Source organism: Blennius ocellaris, assembly GCF_963422515.1.
Source record: "Blennius ocellaris genome assembly, chromosome: 2".
In the NCBI taxonomy this organism is placed as follows: Eukaryota; Metazoa; Chordata; class Actinopteri; order Blenniiformes; family Blenniidae; genus Blennius; species Blennius ocellaris.
The window spans coordinates 26,697,013-26,721,270 of NC_137651.1; the positions used below are offsets into that span (position 1 = coordinate 26,697,013).

A 24,258-nucleotide genomic window follows, 5' to 3' on the forward strand; every position below is an offset into this window, starting at 1 on the left:
GAGTAACCGATTGAAGGCTTAATAGAACACAGAATTTATAAACAGAATCCATACATTTCAATCTTACTCTCCTGTTGTCACAATATCACCGAAGCATACTCAAGATCAAAGAAGACAAATCTTCAAAAGTGGCATAAAGAAAGTAGAAAGTCTGACTCGATCAAATAAGTCATCAGTGAAACTGGGTGCCGTCGTTTACCTTTACACGAACTTCATCATTATTATTGTTGTGGTTGCTATCTTCCACATGATTTAATATTTCTGCAATTAAACAGTTACTCTCAGTGACTGATGCAGTTCTGGACTATTGCAACACACTTTGCACCAGTGTCCCTAAAATGTGCACTGATGGGCTGCAATTAGCCCAAAATGCTGCAGAAAGAAGATTCACAAAATCTAAAGAGGTCATGTTATAACATGTTATCATGTTTTGAAGTTCTGGTATCGTTTCTAAAGCATTAAACAGCCTTGTTCCTTCACACCACACCAGACTGCTCGGCTCAATCGGCTCCGATATGAACTTTTGAGTTTTATGGAGCGGAAATGCTCAACCTACCAAATATTAAAAAAAAAAATAGAAGTACAACCTGCCAGCTCATATGAGACAAGCATCTTCCTTGGACAATTTTAAGAAACATCTCGAGATGTAATTTCATGCTTTCGATGAGGACATGGTTTCAATGTTGTTTTCTACAAGAGTTCAATAGATTGCTTTAATATTGGCTCGAAATAGACATCTTCTCCTGTAATATTGAGATTTATTGCTTGTGTTTCAATATTTCCTGTTTTAGACTTTTTCACAATCTAGTCTTGATTTTTCAATCTTAGCCTCTGTTAACAATCACTATATTTTCTTATTTTATGCAAATTCTTATTAAATTACATTTTATCCGTCTCCTGTACAGTTGTAGGCCATTTCCCTGCCCGCCGCAGTCACATTTGTTTTCATACCTCCGATGCTGACGGCAGATAGAAGCGGTCGATCTGGTAGCATCTCATCATCTGAAGTAGCGATAGTTTTGATTGCGTCGTGGTAGAGGGGTGTGGAACTTGGCATGGCGTATTTGGACATCTGGGACATGATGAGCGATAAGGGATTCTGAGACGGCGGGGCGTCAGGAGATGAAGTAAATGGCATGCTGGGATTCATAGAGCCTGGCTGGCTGATGGGAGTGGAGTTGGAACTCCTGGGGGGAAGCGACTGGCCTGTGAAGAACATTAAAACACAATATACATTTTTGGAGACGATAATGATGATTGGAATTGGAAGTGCGGGAATCTCTTTGAACTTTGTTTGGTGTTTACCTGTTTCAGTGGAACTACTTCCTCCATTTCCAACCGCTTTCCCGCCGGGTGGACCGCCTGGACTTGGAAGAGCTGTTTTAGGGGATGTCCACCCGGGAGAGCCCATGGCTGGTGACTTGAGTCGTCCAGGAGAGGCAGATGGAGAGTGCAATCCAAGGTTGGAAGACCCCATGATTTGTGGAGATTTCATGGAAGAAGGAGTCGCAGCACCAGAAGCAGGGGGAGGAGGGGGGTGGTGTCCGGCAGAGGAGATCTGTGACGGGGACTTCAGTCCCGGAGCCGAGGGGGAAGGGAGAAGAGGAGATGACTCCTGATTGAGGGATGGAGACTTGAGCTGATGAGGAGGAGGCACTAAAGGAGAGGTCATGGGGTTGACATTGACCGAGAGGTCAGACGCATGCCTCGCACCGAGGTCTGCCCCCCTGAGGCCTGCAGTCATCGGCATATGACTCAGCCTCGGTGTACCTCCCATTTGATTGGGGCCCTGCTGATCAGACCCAAACATCTCAGGGCCAGGTTGTTGAAGATAGGGTCCGTCTACCTGGCCACCAGAGAAGGGTCCTTGATTGGGAAACTGAAAGGGACCGTCAGGTCCAGGGATCATTCCCTTATTCCCTCCTCTTCCATTTTGTGAAGTCCTGATTCGGGAAATTTCTCCAGAACCAAACATCTCAGCTAAAGGCCCACCTGCAGCCTGACCTCCCCGGAGCTTCTGAGATAGTATCATCTGCTGCTGCTGTTGAACATTCATTGGTACATTCATGTTCATTGCAAAATTACTTCCCAACGACGGATCTACCAAGTCTCTTATTTGCGGACCCCCGCCGGGTGATCCCATGATCTCCCGTGAAACTGCAAACTCCATCGGTTCTCCTCTACTGGTGGGTGGACCTCGCCCCATTCCCAAATTGGGAAAATCTGGAGCTCCGAGATTATCCATAAGTCTCGAACCCAGGGTGCCTTGTTGCTGCTGTTTCGCCAACCTGTCAAGTTCAAACCTGGAGACGCCCTGCATGTGCCGTTTTTCCATGATGCGAAATATTTCCTCTCGCGTCAACAGATGCTCTGGGTCACCTTGCACATGCTGATTCGGTCCCCCGGGGTAGCAGCCATGAAAGGGAGCTCCACCACTGATATTGTTGGGCATGTCTTCCAGCCAAATCATCCCGGGGCGGTTTGGCCTTTGGGGTCCCAGACCTTCCATTGATAACACTCCCCCGGGACTACCAGGGAAACCCCCACCCACCGGCTGTCCTCTCTGAATCTGCCCTAACAACCTTGGGCCACGAGGCCCCTCCTGGTGCATGTCGATCATTCTTTCATTGCCGCCCATTCCACCTCCCATCATGCCGGCGGGACCCCACTGCTGCCCAGCGGGCTTGCTGTGGTAGGGAGGAGGAGGTCCCCTCACCATCATGGGGCCTCCGTGCATGCCCATCTCAGTCATCATTCTAAAGTGCTGGGGATGTGTAGAGGGTTGGATTTCCTGCTGCCGTCTCTTCTCCTGGTAATATTCCTCTTGAAGTTTCCGCCACGCCATCTGCTCTGGGGTCAGCCCTTCTGGTCCAAGTAGAGGACCCATGTCGTCCCCAGGTGAAGACAGCTGGTGATGGGGATGCTGTGGCAGGCTGTGGTGAGAGTCCATTTGAGGGCTGTCGAGCACAGGTCCGCCAAGGGACTGCGTTTGAGAAATTATAGACTGGAGGGGCTCTTCATATTTTTTCATCCCTCCCAACGGAGCCAAGGCTGATAATATATTACCACTACTGCAGTTTCCAGAGTTATTAGTACCATTGTCGGTGTCCTCAAGAATACCACTCCTATCAATGTTATTGTTACTGGTTAAGTTGGATGAGTTATTGGGCGCATTATTGTTGGGGCCCACAGCATCTCCGGGGCCTCCGCCTGCTCCACTGCGCAGCAGCAGTCTCTCGATGTCTCTCAGCGTCTGTAAAGAGCGCTCCCTGTGCTCCAGCTGCTCTTTGGAAAGGCCGTCAGTGTTGCCGGGGCCACATCTCTGGACTGCGTCACTCTGTAGATGTGCGGAAAGTATGGAGGGACTCCCCGAGGGAGAAACGATGGCGACAGGGAGAGGGGCAGCCCCTGCACCATCCCCGTCTCCACTTGCCGGGTCTGGGCCTGCAGGTGTGGCCGCGCTCCCTCCCTCTGACCGATGGGCGACCAGGCTGTTATTGCTGGAAGCCCTGCCAGGTCTGGTCTGGGAGGCTTCATTATCAGAGTGTGTTGCTGATGATGGCGTCCCCGCAGGATGCAACGGGCCCACTCCTGCCGAGGCCGGCCGTGGAGTTCCACTTTGGGATTTGGGGGGCGAGCAGGTGGAGGTCACCTTCTCAGACAGCTTGGAGGAAAGCTTTCCTGACGAGTGGCCCTGGTGTAAATGAAAGAAGAAAGATATATTAAAAACATTTACATTTTAATAATAATTAAAAAAAAAAAAAAAAAGCTACACAATACATAATTTCAGTACTGAGGTGTAGTTCTATCATGCATAGGTATGTCTATTTGCCAAATCATCATTTTCATAGCAGTCTTGATAAATGAAACGTAAAACAGACACCAAAGGTACCCGGGACAAAATGAACCACATGAATAGACCCTCAAATTGTCTGCGTCTGTGTTTTCTTACTGCGACGAACACTTTATTCACTTTAGTTCATAAGGTTTTGCAAAAACATTAATATATAATTGTCTGACCTGCTCCAACTTGGAGTGTTGGATATTTTGCTGGTGAAACAGGAGGATTGAATCACTCTGCCCCTTCATCACTGCCTCTGCAGCACTGTTAAATACAGAAAAAACCCACACATATTGTTGTTTGATCGTCTGAATCTATAATGTAAATGGAGGTCTACCTCGCAGACCTGCAAACCCTACTCACCTGTTGGCGAGGCTGGTTGTGAAAACATACACCACTTGTTGTGAAGGTTGCGTTGGCTCTGGTTTTAGCCCTGGTCCCACTCCGCAACCCATTGCTGGGCCTCCTCCAGGTTCAGACAGGGGTCCTGCAGACAGGCGGTCGGGCAGCGCCTGCATCGGCCCTGCCAGGCCTCGATCCCCTTTGGGAAAAAAAACAAAAAACAAGCAGCATTTTTCAGATTTTAATTTCACTTCCAGCCATTTACCCACATTTAAACACTAGATGGAGCTAAAACACATGCCAAGTCAACTCGGTACTAGGAAAATGCAAACTGAGGTGACATTTTCTCTTTGAATCTGTGTGTAGAAACGTGCGCGTAGAATCCAACATTGCAAACACTAAACTAAGTTTTAACCGGGAGCTTTCAATAAAAATGAACCAGAGAAATGACGGGGATTTTTCTCCATGGGATTCATGAGACCACCAGTTCTGTAGCCACAATGATGCTTTTGTTAGTGAGGCTTGTGCAACATGTGCACAATGGCAGATAGCACGCGCTCCCGGATCCGTGGGGGGCAGACAGACTCACGGTGGGCTGCAGTATGCGGCTTGTCTTCATCTTCCTCGGTGTCCGGTCCCGAGCACCACTCGTCTCCACTGTATGGTTGTTTCTTCTCCAAAACACAGCGCCGCTTACTGCGCATAACACCCTCTGGAGGACACAATCAATCAATCAAAAAAAAATTTGTGCAAGATTGTATGAAGTATGAATTTTTTGATATCATTTTCAGCAAATACGGAGGAATTCTAAGATGATACACAAGTTGGTGCCTTTTCACCTTTGCACGGACATGAAAAAAATAATGAAAAGATCTGGTAACACTACTGAAAGCACTGCTAACCACCGGCGCTGCCACCATCAAGTTATCAAGGCAAGATTTCAGACTTTTCCCATAATTAAATGCAAATGAACCAGCTGTGCATAATAAGAAAAGGTGACATTTTCAAAGCCACACGAGTGAATATTTCAGTCGGATGAAATCCGATGGGTAAAATGTGTTTCGACACGTCTTTCAGTAATGTTGTCGTCAGTGTCAAAATCCTTCACCTCCACGTTTGTGTTCACACACCAGAAAACACACTTGTCTTGATTTCATTGTCACTTTGATACACTCATCTCCTCGAATGCAGCCTTGTAGCTGTGCCTTACAGGATATCGGCAATAGTTTCCTGTATAAGTAGAAATGTGATTGCAATGTAATTCCACTTCCAGGAAGCGTCACGTGTCTGATCTGATCTCCGAAACCTCTTGATAATATCCCAAAGTGTTGAAACAGAAGTTTGAGATTCGGGGCAATTAGGTTGTAATCTTTGGAGTTGAGCGAACCATTATCGGTGAGTTCAGGTCATGTGAATATTAAAAGTTAAGCAAAGATGAGCTGCTTTGCTTTTCAAATTTGTCTGAGAACCTTATTTGATTATCATCAATGCAGTGCCTTAATTTGGTCAGGGGACATGTTCTGTGTGGAGAGAAATCCTTTCTTCTCAGTTTTAATCCTGATTTAAAGGAAACAACTTTGATTCATCAATATATTGTAAGCCAATCGTCGACTTTCTGTGACAGGAATTCTGCATAGCACTCTTTTCAGTTATCTAACCTGTATGTCAATTGGAAACATCCAACTTGGTACTTATCCTTTCTGCCCTGAGGAATTGTATGCAAATTCAATTCGACTGATGTCTTAATAAATGTTATAGTTAATGTAAGAAGACAACGATGTAGTTACTTGTGTGTTTGACCTCCGTATTTCCTCTTAAGTCTCAGGATTAGTTTGTTGACGTCTGCTGCACTATAAAATCCTGGTATTCTAGATATGTTGAGGTTGTGGGTGAAAACACAGCTGTGTGAACGTGGATGTCGGACGCCGTCCAAACATGAAATAAAAACCATGTAATGCCTCTGTTGTACATTGGGTGGCAGTGTTGATTGGATTTCGCAACAATGTGTTGTTATATATTCTATAGGGATGTCAATCAAATATTCTGAAAAGAAATATACCATAAACTCGCATGCCAAACAGGTTTTAGAGCAAAAGTGACACAATATCACTTGATCAAAACGGGACTGAATGAGTCCTACACAAGAACAGATCAGCTTCTTGTCTGAGCCACTTCAGATAAAATAAACTTTTACAAACAAGCTCCTCCCCTTCTGCCCGTTTCCAGTAGTGTAACAAACCATAACCGCAACACCAGGTTTCATTTGCTCTCAGTTTAAATCATTAATGATTAATTATGCCTGTGATAGCTACATTTATACTGATAAAACAAATCAACGCCCCCCCCCCCGAAGTTTGCTTCCTTCTCAGCAACTTTGTGGATCTTTGAGCACTTTTACATAAAGACCATCAGACGAGTCTGAGCGCACACACACACACACACACACACACACACACACACACACACACACACACACACACACACACACACACACACACACACACACACACACACACACACACACACACACACACACACACACACACACACACACACACACACACACACACACACACACACACACACACACACTCTTGTGAATATACCGTGAAGAAGGATATTGCTTTGTCAACACAAAGGAAAAGCCAGCAGAGGGAGGACTGCTGCCTTGTCACGGAGGCCGTATCAAAGCGCTGACCTCTTGTTTTTGTTACCAGCGGTTCCTGGTTTATCTAAGAAAGGCAGCTATTGAGCCGTGTTCAGACAGTCTTTCACCCACTGCAGGTTTCAAGATTTGGCGGCAGAGTGATTTCAAAGAAATGGGTGGAATGCACATTTGTTTCTCAACGGGCGGAATAATCACAGGGAATGAGACTGAAGGAGGAACAGAAAGAAATACGTGGGTGTGTGTGTGTGCAGGGGGAGGCCACATGCTGCAAGAGAAGCTGTACTATGAAATGATCCACACAATCTTTCCTTCTCCTTCAGCCTCCACTTTTTCCTATTACGACCACACCTATGTGATTTTCTGTGCATGTGCTTATATGTGCGCGGGACTCTTTGTCCCGAAAAGGAGAGCAAGTCTCGAGAATCTACTTCTGTAAGTACGATTAGGTGTGTGAGGGTATAGTGACAGTTTGAGGCAATGCCTGCAAGTCACTGTGGTATCATCAGAGGAGATGATACTTTACTGTGTGTTGGATTTTATAGAAAGTCCACAAGTTTTCTGAAACACTCTGCTGTCATTGGCAATCGAGAGCTCACATGAACGGTTAAATGAGTGATGGCAAACAAATGCTTCAGAAACTATTTGCACCAAACCAAATTGACAAATATTTAAAGACACACACAGAAATGTATCATTACAAAGAAGCTCTCAAGGTTTAATGAGCTTTTACAGCCGTGTCTCTTAACCAGAGAAAAGCCTATTTTTTTCTTCTTCTGACACACGTCACTGCTGTGCAGGCCCGGCGCAAAATATCAAAAGCCAGGGGGAAATTCTGACGCTTCAGTGAAAGGTCAGGGCATTTCAAGTGACGGAGAAAACAAGTGCCGTCCTCTCGGCCCCTGTATTCACTTCCTGTTGCGGAGGAGGCGAACGCGAGTAATCTGGTGTGTCAGGTGGAGATTCAGTTGATAGGACGGTAAAGGAAGTCAACTTGGGCGTCGCTACAACAGACACAAATGCTTTGCACATGCACGCCTCACCTCCTTTGCCATCGGCCTCCAGGATGGCGGGGATGGCATTTCTGGCTTCTCCGGAGTCGATGGAGACGCTCCTCTCCCGCTTGGATTTGGTTTTCAGCATCCCCCCAAGGCCGCTCACCGCTTGGCCCGCCGCCTTCATCCCGGGGTTGGCGAGGGAAATCTGGTTGGTTTTGACACCATGGCTACCAGCTCCGATGGCCTTTGAACCCAGGTGGGCGGCTGCCGCCTGCTGCTGCTGCTGCTGCTGTTGCTGCTGCTGCTGCTGCTGCTGCTGAACCTGCGGGTTCATGCTGGGGACCTGAGACCGGCCGTCCCCGGAGACCTGCTTGCCATGATTGGCCAGTTTGTTGTCGGTGTGCATTTGAATGGCTGGTGATTGGTGGTGGAGGTCTGCTACTGAGAACTGCTGTGCCTGTTAGTCAGGGGAGCTCACATTGCTTTCACACTGATGGAAAGAGAGAGAAGAAGAAGAAAGAAAAAAAAAAAAAAAATCAAGACTGATGATCACACTGGATTTCTTGTCATTTGAGTCACACAAATGTTACATTTTTAGGGGATTTTATTTGACAAATTAAACAAACACACAAGTTTTAGGGCCTCATTTGCAAATATCTACCAATAAACCTGTTGATAATGGACACCATAGGTGGCAAGTCTGGGCGGGCGTCAGGATTTCATTCCCTTCTAAAAAAAAATAACATTCGACATGTTAATGACGCAGTGAGATTCGGTGTGCTAAAGGGAAGCCATTCCACTGGTGTCAGCTTCTGGGAACAAATCTATTCTCTTTTCCCCTCAATGCGCAATCATAGCAAAGCACAGCTGGCAACATTTGAGGGGCATCACTGATTGGGAGGAGACGAACTGACTGGTAGGACGTTGTGATTGTGGCGTAACGACCTCGGTTTGTCCGTTTGTGATTTAGAGAAATGCAGCATGTTACTGCTACAGAACACAATAAAGTGGAACAAGCAGGTTATCATTATCATTCTTATGATAAAACTATGAACAGGCCATGATCAGAAACACAATATCTTCCCAGAAATGGTCAATTCTTGTTCTGCTATTCAAAAATTGGCAGCTGGATCATTATTTTGTTGAAGTGGAGACGCAAATGGGTTAGAAACTTAGAAATCTGAAGCTCAAGCTATAAAACGAAACGTTTAAACACTGCACCAATAAGAAAAACAAAAAAACAGATCACTATCATATAATGACGCTAATCATTTCCTTTTATCTCTATTTTACAAAATCTAAAGAATTCTGTCACATTATGATGCCAAGTTTCACAATGTTGTGCAATATTGTGACTTTAGCTATACTGCAATGAAGTTGTATGTTATAACTGGAAACTGGAGGTGGTATAGAAGATGGATAGATGATTTACTATCATAGTTAAATGTGGCTCCAATACCATTCTTTTTTTATGGGAGCGATATAGTTTTGTCTGCTATCTCACACAAAGAAAAATTAGTTTTAGTAAATAGATATTCCCACGGAGACTTGTCAGGGAAAATATCACTTTGTTTTTACCAAGTTTAGAGATTCATGGTTATACAATGGATGTGATTGCAAGATTTGCATTCCGAAAAGAAAGTGCATCTTTGGGTTGGCAGCACAATCTCACCAAGTTTGCTACTATTTGAGCATATCTGTAAAAGTTTCTTTTTGTTGTTGTTGTTTTTTTTTTTTTTTTACAGTGTCCAGCTCAAACAAACTCCTCAGTTCCAGTGGCTGAAAACTGAAACAATATGATGAAAACTGGAGTTTTTAGTTGTTACACGCAAACTTTTTAACTCTGATCACTCACCTCATCTCACCTACGAGATACTCAGCTGACACGCTGCCAGGCTGCTTCGCTGATCACACACAGATCTGGGGAACAATACAAGAGTAATAAAAACGTCAGTGAAGGCAGATTGGAAATATTACTGTCTGCTAATGTATGCTCTCCAGCCTCTGGGTCAACATCAATTTCATGTGTAAAGACAGAAAAGACTGAGAATATGGTGAAAGAGCGCAGGGCCGAGGAGGCAATATGAGGCCAATGTGCCTTTAAGGGAAAGTAAGCAAGGTTGAGTTCCAGCCGGGGGAGGGACCTGAAACTCAAAAGTAGCTCAGCAGCGTTTGAAGGTCCCTCCCCTACCAAACACTTTGCAAACCACAAAAACTCCACTGCGCTCTGTGACGCTGGCTGGAGCGAAACCCGCCTCGTGCCTCCTCACGCAGAGACTCTATTTGACATTCAGAGCAGAAAAACAGGCAAAACTCACGGCTATTTATAGGTCATCGGCTTTTTTTTTTTTTTTTTTTTTAATCTATTTTTCTGTGTCCAGATAGCAGGGCCTCATAACAAGCATTTAACATTGTGCTTGTGTCTGTATTTGAAGCCGTTTTCCTTTTTGGACAAAAACTGAGACGATACAAGTTTCAGGTTGGATGACTTGAAATATCAGACTTGTGTTGCAAAGCACCTCAGAAAACACTGTTACCAACAATGAAACATTTTTGCTGCTCCCAAACTGAGTCCAATATAATTTGAACTGTGTATATTCAATGTGACGCCGACTTGGTTTTGTGTCCAATTCTTTCACAATGGCATGAAATGGAATTGTGTTCGATGAGAAATTTGCTGGAATTGAGATGGATTGCAAATGATAAGAAAAGTATCTTGATTCAAATGATTTGACTACCTTAGATCCTCAAACCGAAACCTCACGGGTTCCCCAGCATTACCCATAGATCTATTTTTGTGGGACAAATAACAGGGCCTTCTCCTCAGTGTTTCAGCTTGGAGATGCACTCAAGAAGCTTGAGGCATAATGACAGCCCTAAAATGAGCAGGATCCAAGCGTGGCATTAAGAACGAAGGACACTTCCCAGCACACAAGGCTTTATTCTGGGGTTCAAATCCAGAACAGCGAGCCGACGCCCTTTTGACGCCAACACCTGCCTGTGTCCATAACCTTAAGCTTCTGATTTTAACCTTTGCCACTGGGGTGTGCTTTTCTCCCACAAAGAATTTGTCTGCCGTCTACAAACTGGCGGTGGAGGCTCTCATTCATCCAGGTGGTAGTATCCCGGATCCTCTTATAAAAAGGAAACTGGAATTTCTTTCGGTTTGCACGACGTTTCACCTCTCATCTGAAAGACTGATAAAGCCGTGATATGCCTTCCAAAGTGAAAGCAAGTTTTCTTGGAGTCCGTCCCATTCCAAACCTGCTCCCGCGTAAAGCTTTCCAACAGTTCTCCGGCAAGTTCTAACAAGACCCGAGCACACCTGTCGCCGTTGAACAGTAGCCGGTCAAAACGGTAATCGCAGCCTGTTCAAAACACGGAGCCGGGATGGTTGGGCTGACATAATTCAGCTCGTGTGCAAACATTTCCACTGGCGTCCATTTTTTGACCGATGACACAATCTGGCACGGCCGCGTTGGTTCAGGTCAGCTGTCCCAGTCTACCAGAACCATCTGTGGCGCTCACTCACCTCGACAGGTAAACACAAAGCTGCAATTAGTCATTAACCAACACCGGCTCCAGTCAGAACAGAAAGGTGGCTTGTTCACTGGCCGAGGGCTTCATCACTCATTAACTCGAGCGGGGACAGTCAGACATCGCTCTTGTTGACAAAGTGTGACTCACCCGCTTTGTGTAACACACACACACACACACAAACACGAAGAGGAAAAGTAATCCCACGCTGAGACACCGACCTTCGAGTGGACACTCAAGAAAAGATAGGCCTATCTAAAATGAATACCAGGCCAGTGGAAATCAAGCAGGCTCTCAGTTATTTCTGCCATAGACGGATGATAACAGGTTGAATCAAGGCAACAGGAGAAAAGGCAGCTCTCATCCCTTCAGAGTTCTAAAAGGGTTTTGTAGCAGGTACAAACAAAGCGAAGGATTATTTCAGATCAGATCTTGTGCTATACAATAGACAGAAATCTAATAGTTGGATTGGTATTGGTTTCAAGAGGCTGATCAGTTTAATACTGTGCAGCCCTTCAGAATAATGGAGATTTTTGAAGTCATTTTTGTTGTCAAAACAATTTTTCCAGAACTACCTAAAAAAATATATATAAATAAATAAATAAAAATTGCAGGGAAATTACTGCAGGAAGTTGCTGGACCCCCCCCCTAATTTTTTTTTTAATTGACTACAATCTCAAAACAATTAAGTCCTTGATGTAACACTTCTCAATATTCTAGTTTTCACTTCTATCAATTCAGGTCCATGGACTCAATGACTAACTTCATGAACAAAAGTAAACAATAAGCCTCGTTCATACAACTATGTTTTCAAGTGAAATTAAAAAAAACTTGGTTTCTCAGTGAAAATGCAGCTTTTTGGAAACGCTGCAAATCCATCTCCACGGAAACCGGAAGGAAACGCAACTTTGTAAAACCGCTGTGACTCCGCCTTGTGTAAATGGGTGAAAACGCAACTTTTCTGAAATGTTGCCACTGTGCATGTACAGTAAATAGTTCTTCTTGCACATGTGTGAGTAGATGGACCATAACAATGTTTCCTCCAGAGGGTCATGACTCTCCTGGGACTTGGTCGTTTTATAGCTTTATATTTTACAATCTCACTTGGTCGTCTCGCCATTTGAATATCCGCAAAGTCATCGTTGTTGGTGTTCATAGTGTATTGCTCTCTTTGTTTTCAAAATGTTGCAGTGTAACACAAAATCTTTCTTGGACAAAAATTACAAATACAAAAAAGGGAAAGGTTATCTTCAGTATACCATGACTGTGACAATAAGTGTAGACGAAGCTTAGGTACTAAGACCACCATCTCCAGCTTTTGTTTGTTTGTTTGTTTGTTTTTTACAGCTTTTGTTTGTTTTGTTTTTGCTTGAATTTGACTCCTCTGCTACACATTGCGCAAAGGCTCCCCCCTACTTCTCCCTACCTCCCCTACCACTACTCTTCAGTCTGTCACATTAATAGATTCAGGTGGAAAATAATCATTAAAAAAAACAAAACAACCAACAACTGCAAGGACTGAAAAGTATAAGCATTAATGCATTCTTAGTAAGATCACAGCAACGTGACCTTTTGCATAACTACTGGTTTAAGTGTTACATGTAAACACTAGGTCAGAGGTCAGCACTTACAAGTCAACAGTTGTCCCCAGCTTAAAAAAAGAAGAAGAAGAAAAAAAAAGAACGTTCACAAAAAGGCATCGACTTATCAGACCCAGCTGCGCCCACGCGAATCCTAATTGGTGTCATCTGCATTCATCATGCTGTGACGTCAACACAGAAAAACAGAGCAAGCCGGTTAGGCTGAACTTGAGTAAATATTAAGCGCTTGATGATGGTGACATTCGAATGATCCATCAAACCAACCTGGATTTTGAGCAGTTATTTCACAATGGGATCAATGTCATCAAATGAAAGCCCAAAAGGGAAATATTCTCGCTTCTACCCTGCTTAACAGGTTTTCAGCATTTATTTTTGGCCTTTTTTCTTTCTGTTTATATTGACAGAGCTGGATCTCTCCATCTGGACACCCAGACTGAAGTTTTCCTTCACAAACAGGGTCTGTGGTTATTTTCTTGAGATTCAACAGTAATTCAATGGGGGATGGGAGGGTCTTCATTGTTGAAAAATTAATTATTTCTAAGATCCTCAAACTATATGACAGAAGTGGAGAGTAAATTGCATTTAAAAACTGAAAAATGCTGTTGAAGACCCCCCCCCCCCCCCCCCCCCCGCCGTTGACCTGGGACAAGCTTGAGGTTGGTGGAGATATGCAGCAGATAATGAATCTTGATTCAGGTCAAAGTTTACGTGTGCACAAGAGCATGCTGACACAGTTTGGGAATGTTCAAACATCTCTGTGGTCCGTTGCAAAAGTACACTGCTTTGTCCGACTAATCAAGCATTCAAGGTGTGTCCAGCAACGACCAAACAAAGAGTCCGTCGTCAGCCACATGAAGCCAGAAATGGAAGCCGGCAGTGATTTCATGAAAGTTATGAATATTTTGCCTTTTTAAACATCCTATGACTCTGAGGTAATAAAGATAAATCCAAGATGCAAGAATCGGTAGCGCCTGCCCGGAGAAATGAATAGATAAGGCGATAAAGTGCTACAGAGAGGAAATATAATCACAACAAATGAAAAAGATACATGCGGTGAAAGCCTGTTTGAAGTCACAGAGAACTCCAGAGGCCAGAGCACATACAGATAAAAAGGTTTGGAGACAAAATGCAAAGAGATGCCTGTTTTTATTTAGATCACATCAGACTTCCGAATCAAAAAAGAAAACAGAACTCAGTTTAAAAAAAGAAACAAAGAGCTGTGCTAAAAGCTGTAAATCAGATTTAATAACCTGCGGCCCAATGCAGGAAAAAAAAAGTCTGAAAAGCCTCCTGGGACTTTTTATCATTGAGTCACTGTAATAGCAATCCAACATTGTCTGTCCGTACGAATGTCTGTGTACTTGCTTTGTTAACGTTTAGAGCATATCGTTCTCTTGAGTATGGTTTAAACACAACAGTGTCAACTTGTAGTCTGGCATGCTAATTACATCACTTTCAGCATTTTTGTAGTTTCAATTCCATCGTTTTCAAAATGTTGCTGTGAAAATGTTAAACTTTTCTGAAACAAAAACACGAAACCGACTCGTGTTCGAACTTGAAACGTTGTGTAAACAGACCTAAGATCTACATTTACAAGCAATTTAGAATCACCAATTGGCCTCAAACACACTTTTCGGCTATGAGGAAACTGGAGAAAACAGAATAAACCCACACTTTCATAAGGAAAACAGAAAGTCCAAACCCAACTTGCTCTCAAACCAGGGGTCTTCTTGCTATGCTGACCACTACACCACTGTGTGAGTCTGAAATCCAGGCACTCAGATCTAAATTGACATCTCTTCTTGATTAGTCTGTTCAACTGCTCCTTTTTATTTAGGTTTCAGCATCAATTATTGCAACTTGCACTATAGGCTTGGCAGGTTGTTGATTTTGTCAATGCTGGAACACTTTTTCTGCCCCATCAGGGATTCAAACCTGGATCCTCCACAGTAAAGGTCAATACCTAACCCAATGCACCACACAATGTGCACTAAAGAGGGAGGATAAAAAAAAAAAAAAAAAAAACCCGGAAAACAACATTGTTTTAGTTTAAAGGATTCTTGTCAAAGATCAAACACAACAACCTGTAGTTCCATTTTTACTCCTGAAAAACCTTGTTATAAAGATCCAAGTTCCATAAGGGGCGCTGGTCATACCCGTCGGTGAAAGGGTGAGAATGGTATCTTGTAGACACAATCAGAAACGCTACTGTTTGATAGCTTCAGAGAGTCAAAATATCCAGTTTGCTTAAAATACCAAATCTTTATCCAGTTTCCGTTTAGTCACCTCAGAGCGTCTACTAGCCCACCTGAGCAGCTATTCAAATAAAATGTGCTCCCAGCAGACCGATACCAACTGAGAGGACGTGCTTTTCATTTGAATCGTCTCCATTCAAATGTTCCGATGTACGAGGGCTTTGCAAAAAAAACAATCTCAGGCAACTACATTCTCATGTTACAGCGCAGCTAAAATTCTTCCCTCAAGCCAGAGATGATGCTCAAAAGGGGCTTAAATCAGTTTTAAAGGATTAACTTGATAGTAATTTTAGAAGCGCTTATTTGTGAAGGGAGCGTCAGTGTGTTAGCACAGTTGCCACAGTTCTTGTTAGCCCGTTGAGCATTTCTGTGTGCATGTTTTTTTATGTGCTTCTGTGGATTCTTCTTCTAATAACCCATTAAAACTTGCTCGCTAGGTTGGTGAATGATGGCTCGAAATCGGCCCTCGTCTGTTTGAAGTAGGTCTAGATCAGGGGTCGGCAACCCGCGGCTCTGGAGGCTCTTTCGTCCCTCCACGAGCCTCTGTCCCACTGCAGTTCATCCCGGAGCGGGGTGGTATGGGAGGTAAGGCAAAGCGCACCAGAGCCAATTGCGTTGCGCAGACCCGCTACAAAGAGTGGTAAAATGTAGGCGGGTCGTGAACGACGCAGTGATGTAACGTCATTACGCAACAATAATTGCACAAAGAATGTAGAATTGCAGCTGCAGCTCCGGGCTCCACGGCTCAACTGGTATCTGAAGCTGGGAGCTTCCTGCACCTTTCACAGCAAAACCGCTGCGCTGCGGCGTGCCGACAATTCTGGGAAGGTTCATTGCAGACTTGTTGAGAGTGACGGAACATTCTAGTGAATTACACAACAACTTTGAAAGCCACACCACTCACACTCATGGTTCTAAAAATCCCAGATAGCCCACATATATCTTCCATTTTAATAATGTGTAGCGATAAAGGAGCTGAGAGCTGCAGTGCATTATGGGAGTTTCTGTTTGTCGTGTTTTAAATGTAATTATGGGGGGTGTTGGTAATGGTTGTGTTGTGTTTTTGTTGCTTAGTTCATGTAGTTTAGTTTATTAGTTGTAAGTTGTCAACCAGCAGTGAAGAAGGTTTTGTGTGTCGTGTCCTCCTGGCATGGTCTGCATGGGGGACTGTCAAAATAAAAGACTGATGTGCACGTCTGTTGTAAAGTATAAGCTTTTGCACTGGCATGCTTCTTTGACATTACTCACCATAATATCATAGTGATATTGTGAGTGACGGTGTAGGCATGTGTGCGTGGATGAGTGAGTTGGTGTGTGCGGCTCTCTGGGTGTTGTGTTCAGTGGGAAACGGGACCAACTGGCTCTTGGAGCATTAAAGGTTGCCGACCCCTGGTCTAGAAGCTGCACTGATGAATATTTTGTAGTCAAGTTGAACAACCCTTCATTTTGATGTTTTTCAGGCATTAAATCAAAACAAAATGAAAACAACATTGTAACTATCCCAGATGTTTCACACACGCAGCAGCAAATACCTGTAATAAACCCAATTGTTGTATCCACTTCTCATGAAGTGATTATTAGGCATGTGGGTCAGGTAACACCTATATAGTCTAACCCAAGAATTGCAGCAAGAGTTAACATCCAAGTTAATTTTTCCAACAACAGAAAGCAAGAAAAAAAGAGATCAACTGAATAAGGGAGAGGTAATTACTACCTGTGAGGATCAGAATGAATCGTTTCCCCTGGTGACTTCATTTGCAACAACGTCTTTATTGTCTCACACCCAACAAAGCAAGGTGTGTACAGTAAATAGAGTCAAGGATGTCAGACAAAATCCATTCATCCGTCTTTTGATATCCGCTTTATCGAAGTGAGTTTCAAAGGAAATTGTAGTCAACGTCAGGTGAAACGCAGGTTCCTTCCGGGACCGGTCACAAGTCCAAATCACTCCACTAAGAGCCAGTTAAGTTTGTTCAGGTGTCTTCCTCTTCCTCCCATTGGTCATTTCACAATGCCAGGGTCGTCTTGTCTCATGTCATAACCCTCTGGGCTCTAAATCTGTTACATTTTTTTTTTTTTGCTACATGGGCTCATCTGCCACCAGCTACTGACTCTCTCAGCACCAGAAGCTCATTCCTGCCTAATTTGCAAAACCTGCTCAACAGTGCGTCGCTGTTCATGAAGGTTAATCTGCTTGTGGACGAATCAACATGTTGTCCATTACTTGCATTCCTCTCTCAGCAGTCCGAGTTATGAAAGCTGTTATAAATAGGTCAAAGGAGCAATCTGACTTACTGTTCGACTGCCGTTTATTTCCATGTGCTCACAAACAAATGTGTGTGTGGTGCTAGAACAGGGAGAAAGCGCCGACAACAAACATGAAAGTAGGAATGTCATGTGAATTAATGTATACAACCGCTTTGTTTTTACTTGAATGTTTAGAAATTGAAATTGTCATTTCCAGAGCGCCAAGTTAGAATAAATATGTCCATATGAATGAATTATGTGTTGATTAGCAAAAACAGGCAGATTTTATTTTGCTCTTGTACTCCCGTTAACATTCGGACGGGTTCTATGGGAAACAAATCCAACTAACAAAGTGGATTTTGTCCAGATGTGTCCGGCCACCACTCCAACCAAATAAGGCCAATAACTCAATAACCAGACAACACATGATCTTCATGTCTGAAGCCAATGCAGGTATACGCCAAGAAGGCAGACACAAATATGCACATTCCTTCAGTGGCTCCCAAGATGAGGTCCAAGACCCCCCCTTGAAGGCCAGCTAGAAATCACAAGAGTGTCCGAGGCTTAGCCTACTCTGAGGTTGTAAAAAAAAAAAAAGAAAAGTTTTAAGGCACTTTCTAAAAATGGTGTGCTGACCCGTGTTTGACTTCACTTTAATGTTTTCACAAATCACAGAAGCAATCTGTGCGTCTCCTCAAAAAAAAAGAAGCTTGGAAGCCACTGGCTAAGAGGACCCATTGATTCTCCAGAAGGTATTTGCTAATGGATGTGTAAAATACTGGTAATATTAGGGCCATTTGTTGGATTCAGCTACAGAGAAGCAATGATGATTTGATTTTCAAATGCAAGCACAAAACCGAGGCCAACAGTGCAGCAGCCACAGGTCAGATTCTGTTACTGCTGCCTGAGTGTGTACGAGTGAGAGGTGAGTGTGTGCCTACGGTAAGAAGCCGAGATCCTATTTAGTCCCCGTGGGTCGCACAGAGGTGATATTAATAGATTGAGAGAGCCCTGGGAAGTCAGGACCAGCAGAGAGAACAAACTGCGGAGCCAAGTCCAAAACACAGATGCCGTCGTGTGGACCGACACCGGCAAACATGGAGGCCAAAGTGTTCAGCAGTGTCAATGAATGAATAATGAATGTGACGCAAGAGAACATACAGCAACGCACAAACACAAAGCTGAGCCTTTCATTTATTGACATCGGCTAACTAACAAGCTGCATTTGTACTTGGCGCCAGATGAAATGCACTGGAAAATGAGGAAAACAGTCGATTGGCTAAATGTACTTGCCACTCTGTGCACAAGGGCACAGCTCATACAGCATGGATGACTGTTAACAAAATAAAATCTCTGATGATCCGAGTTAAAATGTTCTTTATGTGGTAAAGAAGGTGATTCTTTACTGTTCCACTCATTATTGACACGTCAGGTCTATTGCAGGTACAGGAATCCTGGGTTACACATGGTCCATTTCCTGTTTAGAGGTTATGAACACTGTGGTCATGACAACACATCAATAACAGAAGTGTGCAACACACCCAGTTACAAAGTGTCTGACAACAAAGTAAATAATAAAATCAATATTAGAAATGCAATATTGGAACATACGGATTATAGTTGAATATAAAAAGGCACATCTCCATACATACCCAGATACAGGTTGGCCTCCATGCACACCTACCAACCTAAATACCAATAATGCTGTCTGCATACAGTCTGAGACGCATATCTAATACTCCACCTTCAGTACTCAACTACCTACCTACATACCACATGCCTACATATCTACACACCCAAATATTTACGCAGTTCATTGCAGACGTACCTGCAGTACAAGCACACCAAACTATGTGGGCTGCATGCTATTAGCTGAACAATACGTACAAAAGTTATTTAGTATTGAGATTTAAATAGCAATTGCGATGAAAACAAACAAATAAATTACATTCATGTCTCTGCGGTTTGGGATTCGTTCTTCTAATCTAAAATTGTCAATCACACAATTTTTGCAAATTATTTTTTTAAATTATAAAATCATTTATATTTAACATTGAATTTTGAGATCGTGCTCGTCATGGAAACGTCACTCATTGTAGTTTAGAGTTGGTCGATTGGGCCCTTAATCTGATTGTCCAATCAGCACTCTGGACCATCAATACATGAAATGGGAGGTTGGGTTGGCTTGAGACTTCCAAGCATAAGTGGTGGCAGATGTGCCGCTTGTGGCATTTTACTGACTAGATAGATGGCCTGACGCGTCATCGTTTATACGTTTAAAAAACTACGTTTGCAATATACTGTGCAGTTCTAGGAAGTATTCACCCACATATTGTACATACCCACCCACCTCCTGCATTACAACAGCATAACTGCAAACATAAAATTGTGTTTTATGAAGGGACATTGCATAAGTCAAAAGGAGACTTGCATGGTTTTCTACAGTTGGATGCGATCGATCGCAAAGGTTCTGCAGAATCATTATCGAGGGCCGAGCAGAGGACCTCAGGCTTCACTCGGGGTCATAAGGAATCAAACCTTAAGTCATATATAGTATTTTTTTTCTTTGATATGTGGTTTAAGCGGTTGATGCAACAACCCCTTTCAAATTCCCTCCCAAAAGTTATCAGACAAAACCCCAAACCGTCCCTCTTGTCGCAACCTTAAACCTGCTGTATGCTTCTGAACCTGCAAGAATTGGGAAACTGGGGGCTCTGAAGTGGATTGTGAATCATTTTTCCATGTGTAATGTAACCCAGAATGTTGTGGAGCCTTTTGTTGGACAAAAATGTTTTAACTTTTGACATTGCTATAGTTGCTTGGAGCAACTTAAACTACATTTTCAGTCTCACTGGAGACACACAGCATTTGAACCTTTATCATATACGGTCTCCACAGATGTTCAGCTCAAGGACAAGACTGAACATTTGCCCAGTTTGCCTTCACCAACAAGTTAAGACTGGTCAAGTGATAATATGAAAAGTAGAAGATAAACAGATAAAAGAAGCAGGAGCAGTTGCTTCGATTACCGTAATGCTCTGCTTGCTGGTCTTTCCCAGGAAAGGATTAGCAGCCTTCAGCGCCGCCACAATTCAGCAGTACGGGTACTGATGAAGGCCAGAAGGCAGGAGCACAGTAAACCTGTTTTAAAGTCCCTGCACTGGCTCCCCGTGCATTTCGTGGTTGATTGTAAGGTTTTATTATTGGTGTTCCAATGCCTCTTTGTGTTTTGTTCTTAATGTCTTTTGAAGCATGTAAAGCACTTTGTACTACAGAATGTATGAAAGTGCTACACAAAGTTTAATTTGATTCCTGTAGTTCAAGCCCTAAAACCTGAGAACTCTTAAACGTTTGTCACGAAATAGGAATTTGCAGATACGATTTCTAAAGATTCAAAATCTACAGTGGGCTGTTACTGGCTGAATTAAAACCCACTGCATTGTATTTCGGACAGGGAAAACACCAACCCAGAATTTAAGTTGAGCCAAATTCGGCTCCGTCAGCTTACGTCGGGTTGTAACAACCAAATTGATTTGCAAGCTGTGCACCTTTGGAAACAGCAGCACGATGACAAGCGAGCTCCCCTGGGTTTAAAGACATTGAATCAGCCGGAGCCCCTGCCAACTTTCACTCATAGGAAAGGTAAATGAGACCCAAACTGTGAAACGGCCTCCAACTGCCATCAGTACCTTTTGAGCAATTGTTAGGGTCAGAACCCAATAAATTAGAGAGACTTTCAACACTGAAGCTTTCCATGCTTTATTGATATTAGTATATAACCTAAACACGTCACAAAAAAAGAAAGAAAAAAAATGTCGATAACTTGTTTGTAGCAGGGTTGCACGATATTGGATATGTGCCAATATCTGACATGGCGATAATTGAAGTATCGAGTGAAGTCAAGACTGTTGGGAGGTTTTTCTTCAAGACTCCGATCCCGAAATCCATCAAACCGGAGTCAACAGCACAGTAAGGTGCTTGGCTACGGCAGGGAACATTCACAAATTTTATTTTATGGGTATAACCTACATACCGAGGCCTGCTACTCATGTCATAAATGTGTGTTCCTTACAAATGTGGGCCCATTTAAAATGTAAATAAACAAGCTTTCTATAAGTATAAGGTTTGTCATGTGTGTCACGTTCATCCAAGCTGTTTACAATAAAAAAAAAACACACAACTAATCTGGCATTGATAGCTGAGAAACTGCAAGTTGAAAAGATGATTTTGTGTTGATGCAACCGATGTGTAAGCTTCCTGCAAAGCAACCGTTTACTCATCTGAACTGTCTTTTGGATGGAGGAGAAAACTGTTTCTCCCTGCTGTCAGAGACCATAGACAAGAAAAAAACAACTAGAACTTGTTTAAAAGTTTTGCAGGAGAGAAAAAACCCCCCCCAAAAAACCTGACCCACTGTGCAATTGGCGTTTTTGGTCAAAGTACTCAAGCAGGATTCCTCTGAGAAAGAGGCGGGGAAGCCCTGCTCATACATTATTGACAACCATGCAGCCTTATCCAGTTCTTGCTCTTTTTAGCCCTTGTCAAACCATTTTTACTTCCCGCCTCTTGCCTTCAATCAGTCTGCTTTTTTCAACAGCTTTTGTTTTTTTTCCACAGCTTGAAGTTGTGGAAATTTCTAAGCTTGTTTGCACAGTGGAAGTTTCCAGCATTTATTTCAACAAACATGAATGATTGGAGTTTTTTCAGCTTCTCCTGACCTTTGGTACAAACTCTCGGAACACGTCCATCCAAGCTGTTTACAAGTCGTTGCACTGCTGCTTTCTTTGTGCTGACAATTCACAGACCCCAATCAGACAATGTTTTCATTTAAAAAGACTTCCGTTGCGTTTTGGGTGTCCCTTTACACAACGGTGCTTGAAGCCACTGAAAACTTTTTTGAAAATGGCCCAATGTGGAAATCTTCGATAGCGGATTGTTCTTTGAATTCATGTGTGATTTCATTACCAAAAAAAAAACCAACAACAAAAAACAACAAAGCACTTACTGGTGGCCCGACATGAAAATTACATGGTTTTTCAGCATTTCTGCGGAAATGGGCATCGTTTTAAAAACGTTGCCATACAAACACGAAAGTTTTCTGAAACGAGAATGCAAAAACAATACATTTTCATTTGAAATTCCACATAAACAGGGCCTTACTCTGCTCATGGGAGTTGATAGTGTTTATCTGCAATGCATTGTGGGACAAAATTGGACACCATCATGCCGATTTCATTCCCGACGTCGCTCATTTCCTGCGTTACATAATTTATTAATCACCAGTTTACCACCATGTTAATATTTTTCATGTTGACCTTTTTTTTTTTTTTACTTTTACAATATACATACTGTACTTTGCAACAGTGCTCGATGACATTCTTTTTCCTAAACTATGACAATCTGAATATCTTACATTTGAATGGTGCTGAACCGACAACACAAAAAAGTTGATTAAAAAAAATGAAATAAAAATAGAAACATCAAACAAAAACCAGCGATAACAAATGACGTGACACTTTCACACAAAGGCACCACAAAACGAAATGCAGTCACTCACAGAGAGGAAGGAGGGGATATTTCAGATGAAAACTCTGCTTCAACACAGCCATGTTGTGTGCCACACGTCTTTGACTCATACAATATGTGGTCCGATTTTTATTCTGGGCAAGGGAATGTGAGCAGTTTACACCAGATCTCTTGTTATTTGAGACAAACGGTAAAAAGGAACCACCTCAACAGGTTAGAAATGAAGTGTAAGAAGCCTGCAGGTTTTGCCTAAGCTTGGGGACAGGGAAGCACTGCACTCGTTTTGAACAGAGGGTCAAGGGTTGTATCCTTTCCAACACATTCTGGGAAGAAAGCCAACTGGAACGGGAAAAAAAAAAAAAAAACGGACTAAACTGCAGCCTTGGTCGAGGCAGAAGGGAGGCATTACGGCACAGAAGCAGCTGGAAAACAGAGGACTGACGGACAGAAGCCATTCAGTGTCGAGCCAAACACACATCTTCTGGTTTGCTCAGGAAATCGTGACTGTTCTACATTATCCAGAGACGTTTTCTTTGCTGGTCAAGGATTATCATTATTAAAATATGAATCTATGCGCTCTACAGATGGGTCGTCAGAGTTTTACATCTGCGTGCGAATGGAGGATATTAACTATATCGGGATAAAATATAACTGATGGTCCCTTTGAGGAGGAGCAGCCTCGAGTGCAGTGCAGAGTCACTAAGATATGATCAGTTGGTTAGAGGAAGATCCTCTATAATGGAGATGGTAGAGTTTTAAACAAACGCATTCATGAACCAAGAAGAAGTGATTAAAAAAAAAAACATGCAGACAGTGGAAAAATGGTCTTATAAAAGGTAATATTGTTTATATTAAAGGCTGCCAGTGTATCTTGGATAATGTGGATGCAGCCAACAATAAGTGAGACAGTGGGACATCCTTTAATCCTGAAGTAGGACTCAGTTCTGGATGAATGAGGTGAGTAAGAGTTTTGTGATATAGTAACCATTAAAACTGTTCATACTGAAGCAATTGGTTAGTGAGCACAGCTCTGCAGCTGTACAATTAGGCAATAAGATGACAGTAATGACTGATACGTTCATTAGCGAGCTGGAGCGTGTGTGAGCAGCACACAGCAGTGCATAAATACAAAACGCACTGCCTGTTGCGGACCTGCGGTGGAATGTGGAAGTAAACAAGCAAAATCTGACCAATCACACAAAAGTTTGCGGACCACACTGCAGAACTTCCACAAGATACTTCGGCC

At 43.1% G+C, this 24,258-nt stretch overlaps 1 protein-coding gene across 1 annotated transcript in view; it reads right to left on the reverse strand.

The window, feature by feature from the left end:
* Nucleotides 1–24,258, reverse strand: part of bcl9l (bcl9 like) — a 30,348-nt gene that overhangs the window by 1,942 nt on the left and 4,148 nt on the right. The window contains exons 2-8 of the mRNA XM_080507550.1: nucleotides 9,702–9,766; nucleotides 7,892–8,336; nucleotides 4,773–4,895; nucleotides 4,205–4,382; nucleotides 4,021–4,105; nucleotides 1,306–3,694; nucleotides 952–1,206 (exon numbers count right to left, since the gene is read on the reverse strand). Coding sequence (XP_080363676.1) covers nucleotides 952–1,206; nucleotides 1,306–3,694; nucleotides 4,021–4,105; nucleotides 4,205–4,382; nucleotides 4,773–4,895; nucleotides 7,892–8,252 — 3,391 coding nt within the window. The 5' untranslated portion in view covers nucleotides 8,253–8,336; nucleotides 9,702–9,766. The remainder of the gene's footprint in view (nucleotides 1–951; nucleotides 1,207–1,305; nucleotides 3,695–4,020; nucleotides 4,106–4,204; nucleotides 4,383–4,772; nucleotides 4,896–7,891; nucleotides 8,337–9,701; nucleotides 9,767–24,258) is intronic.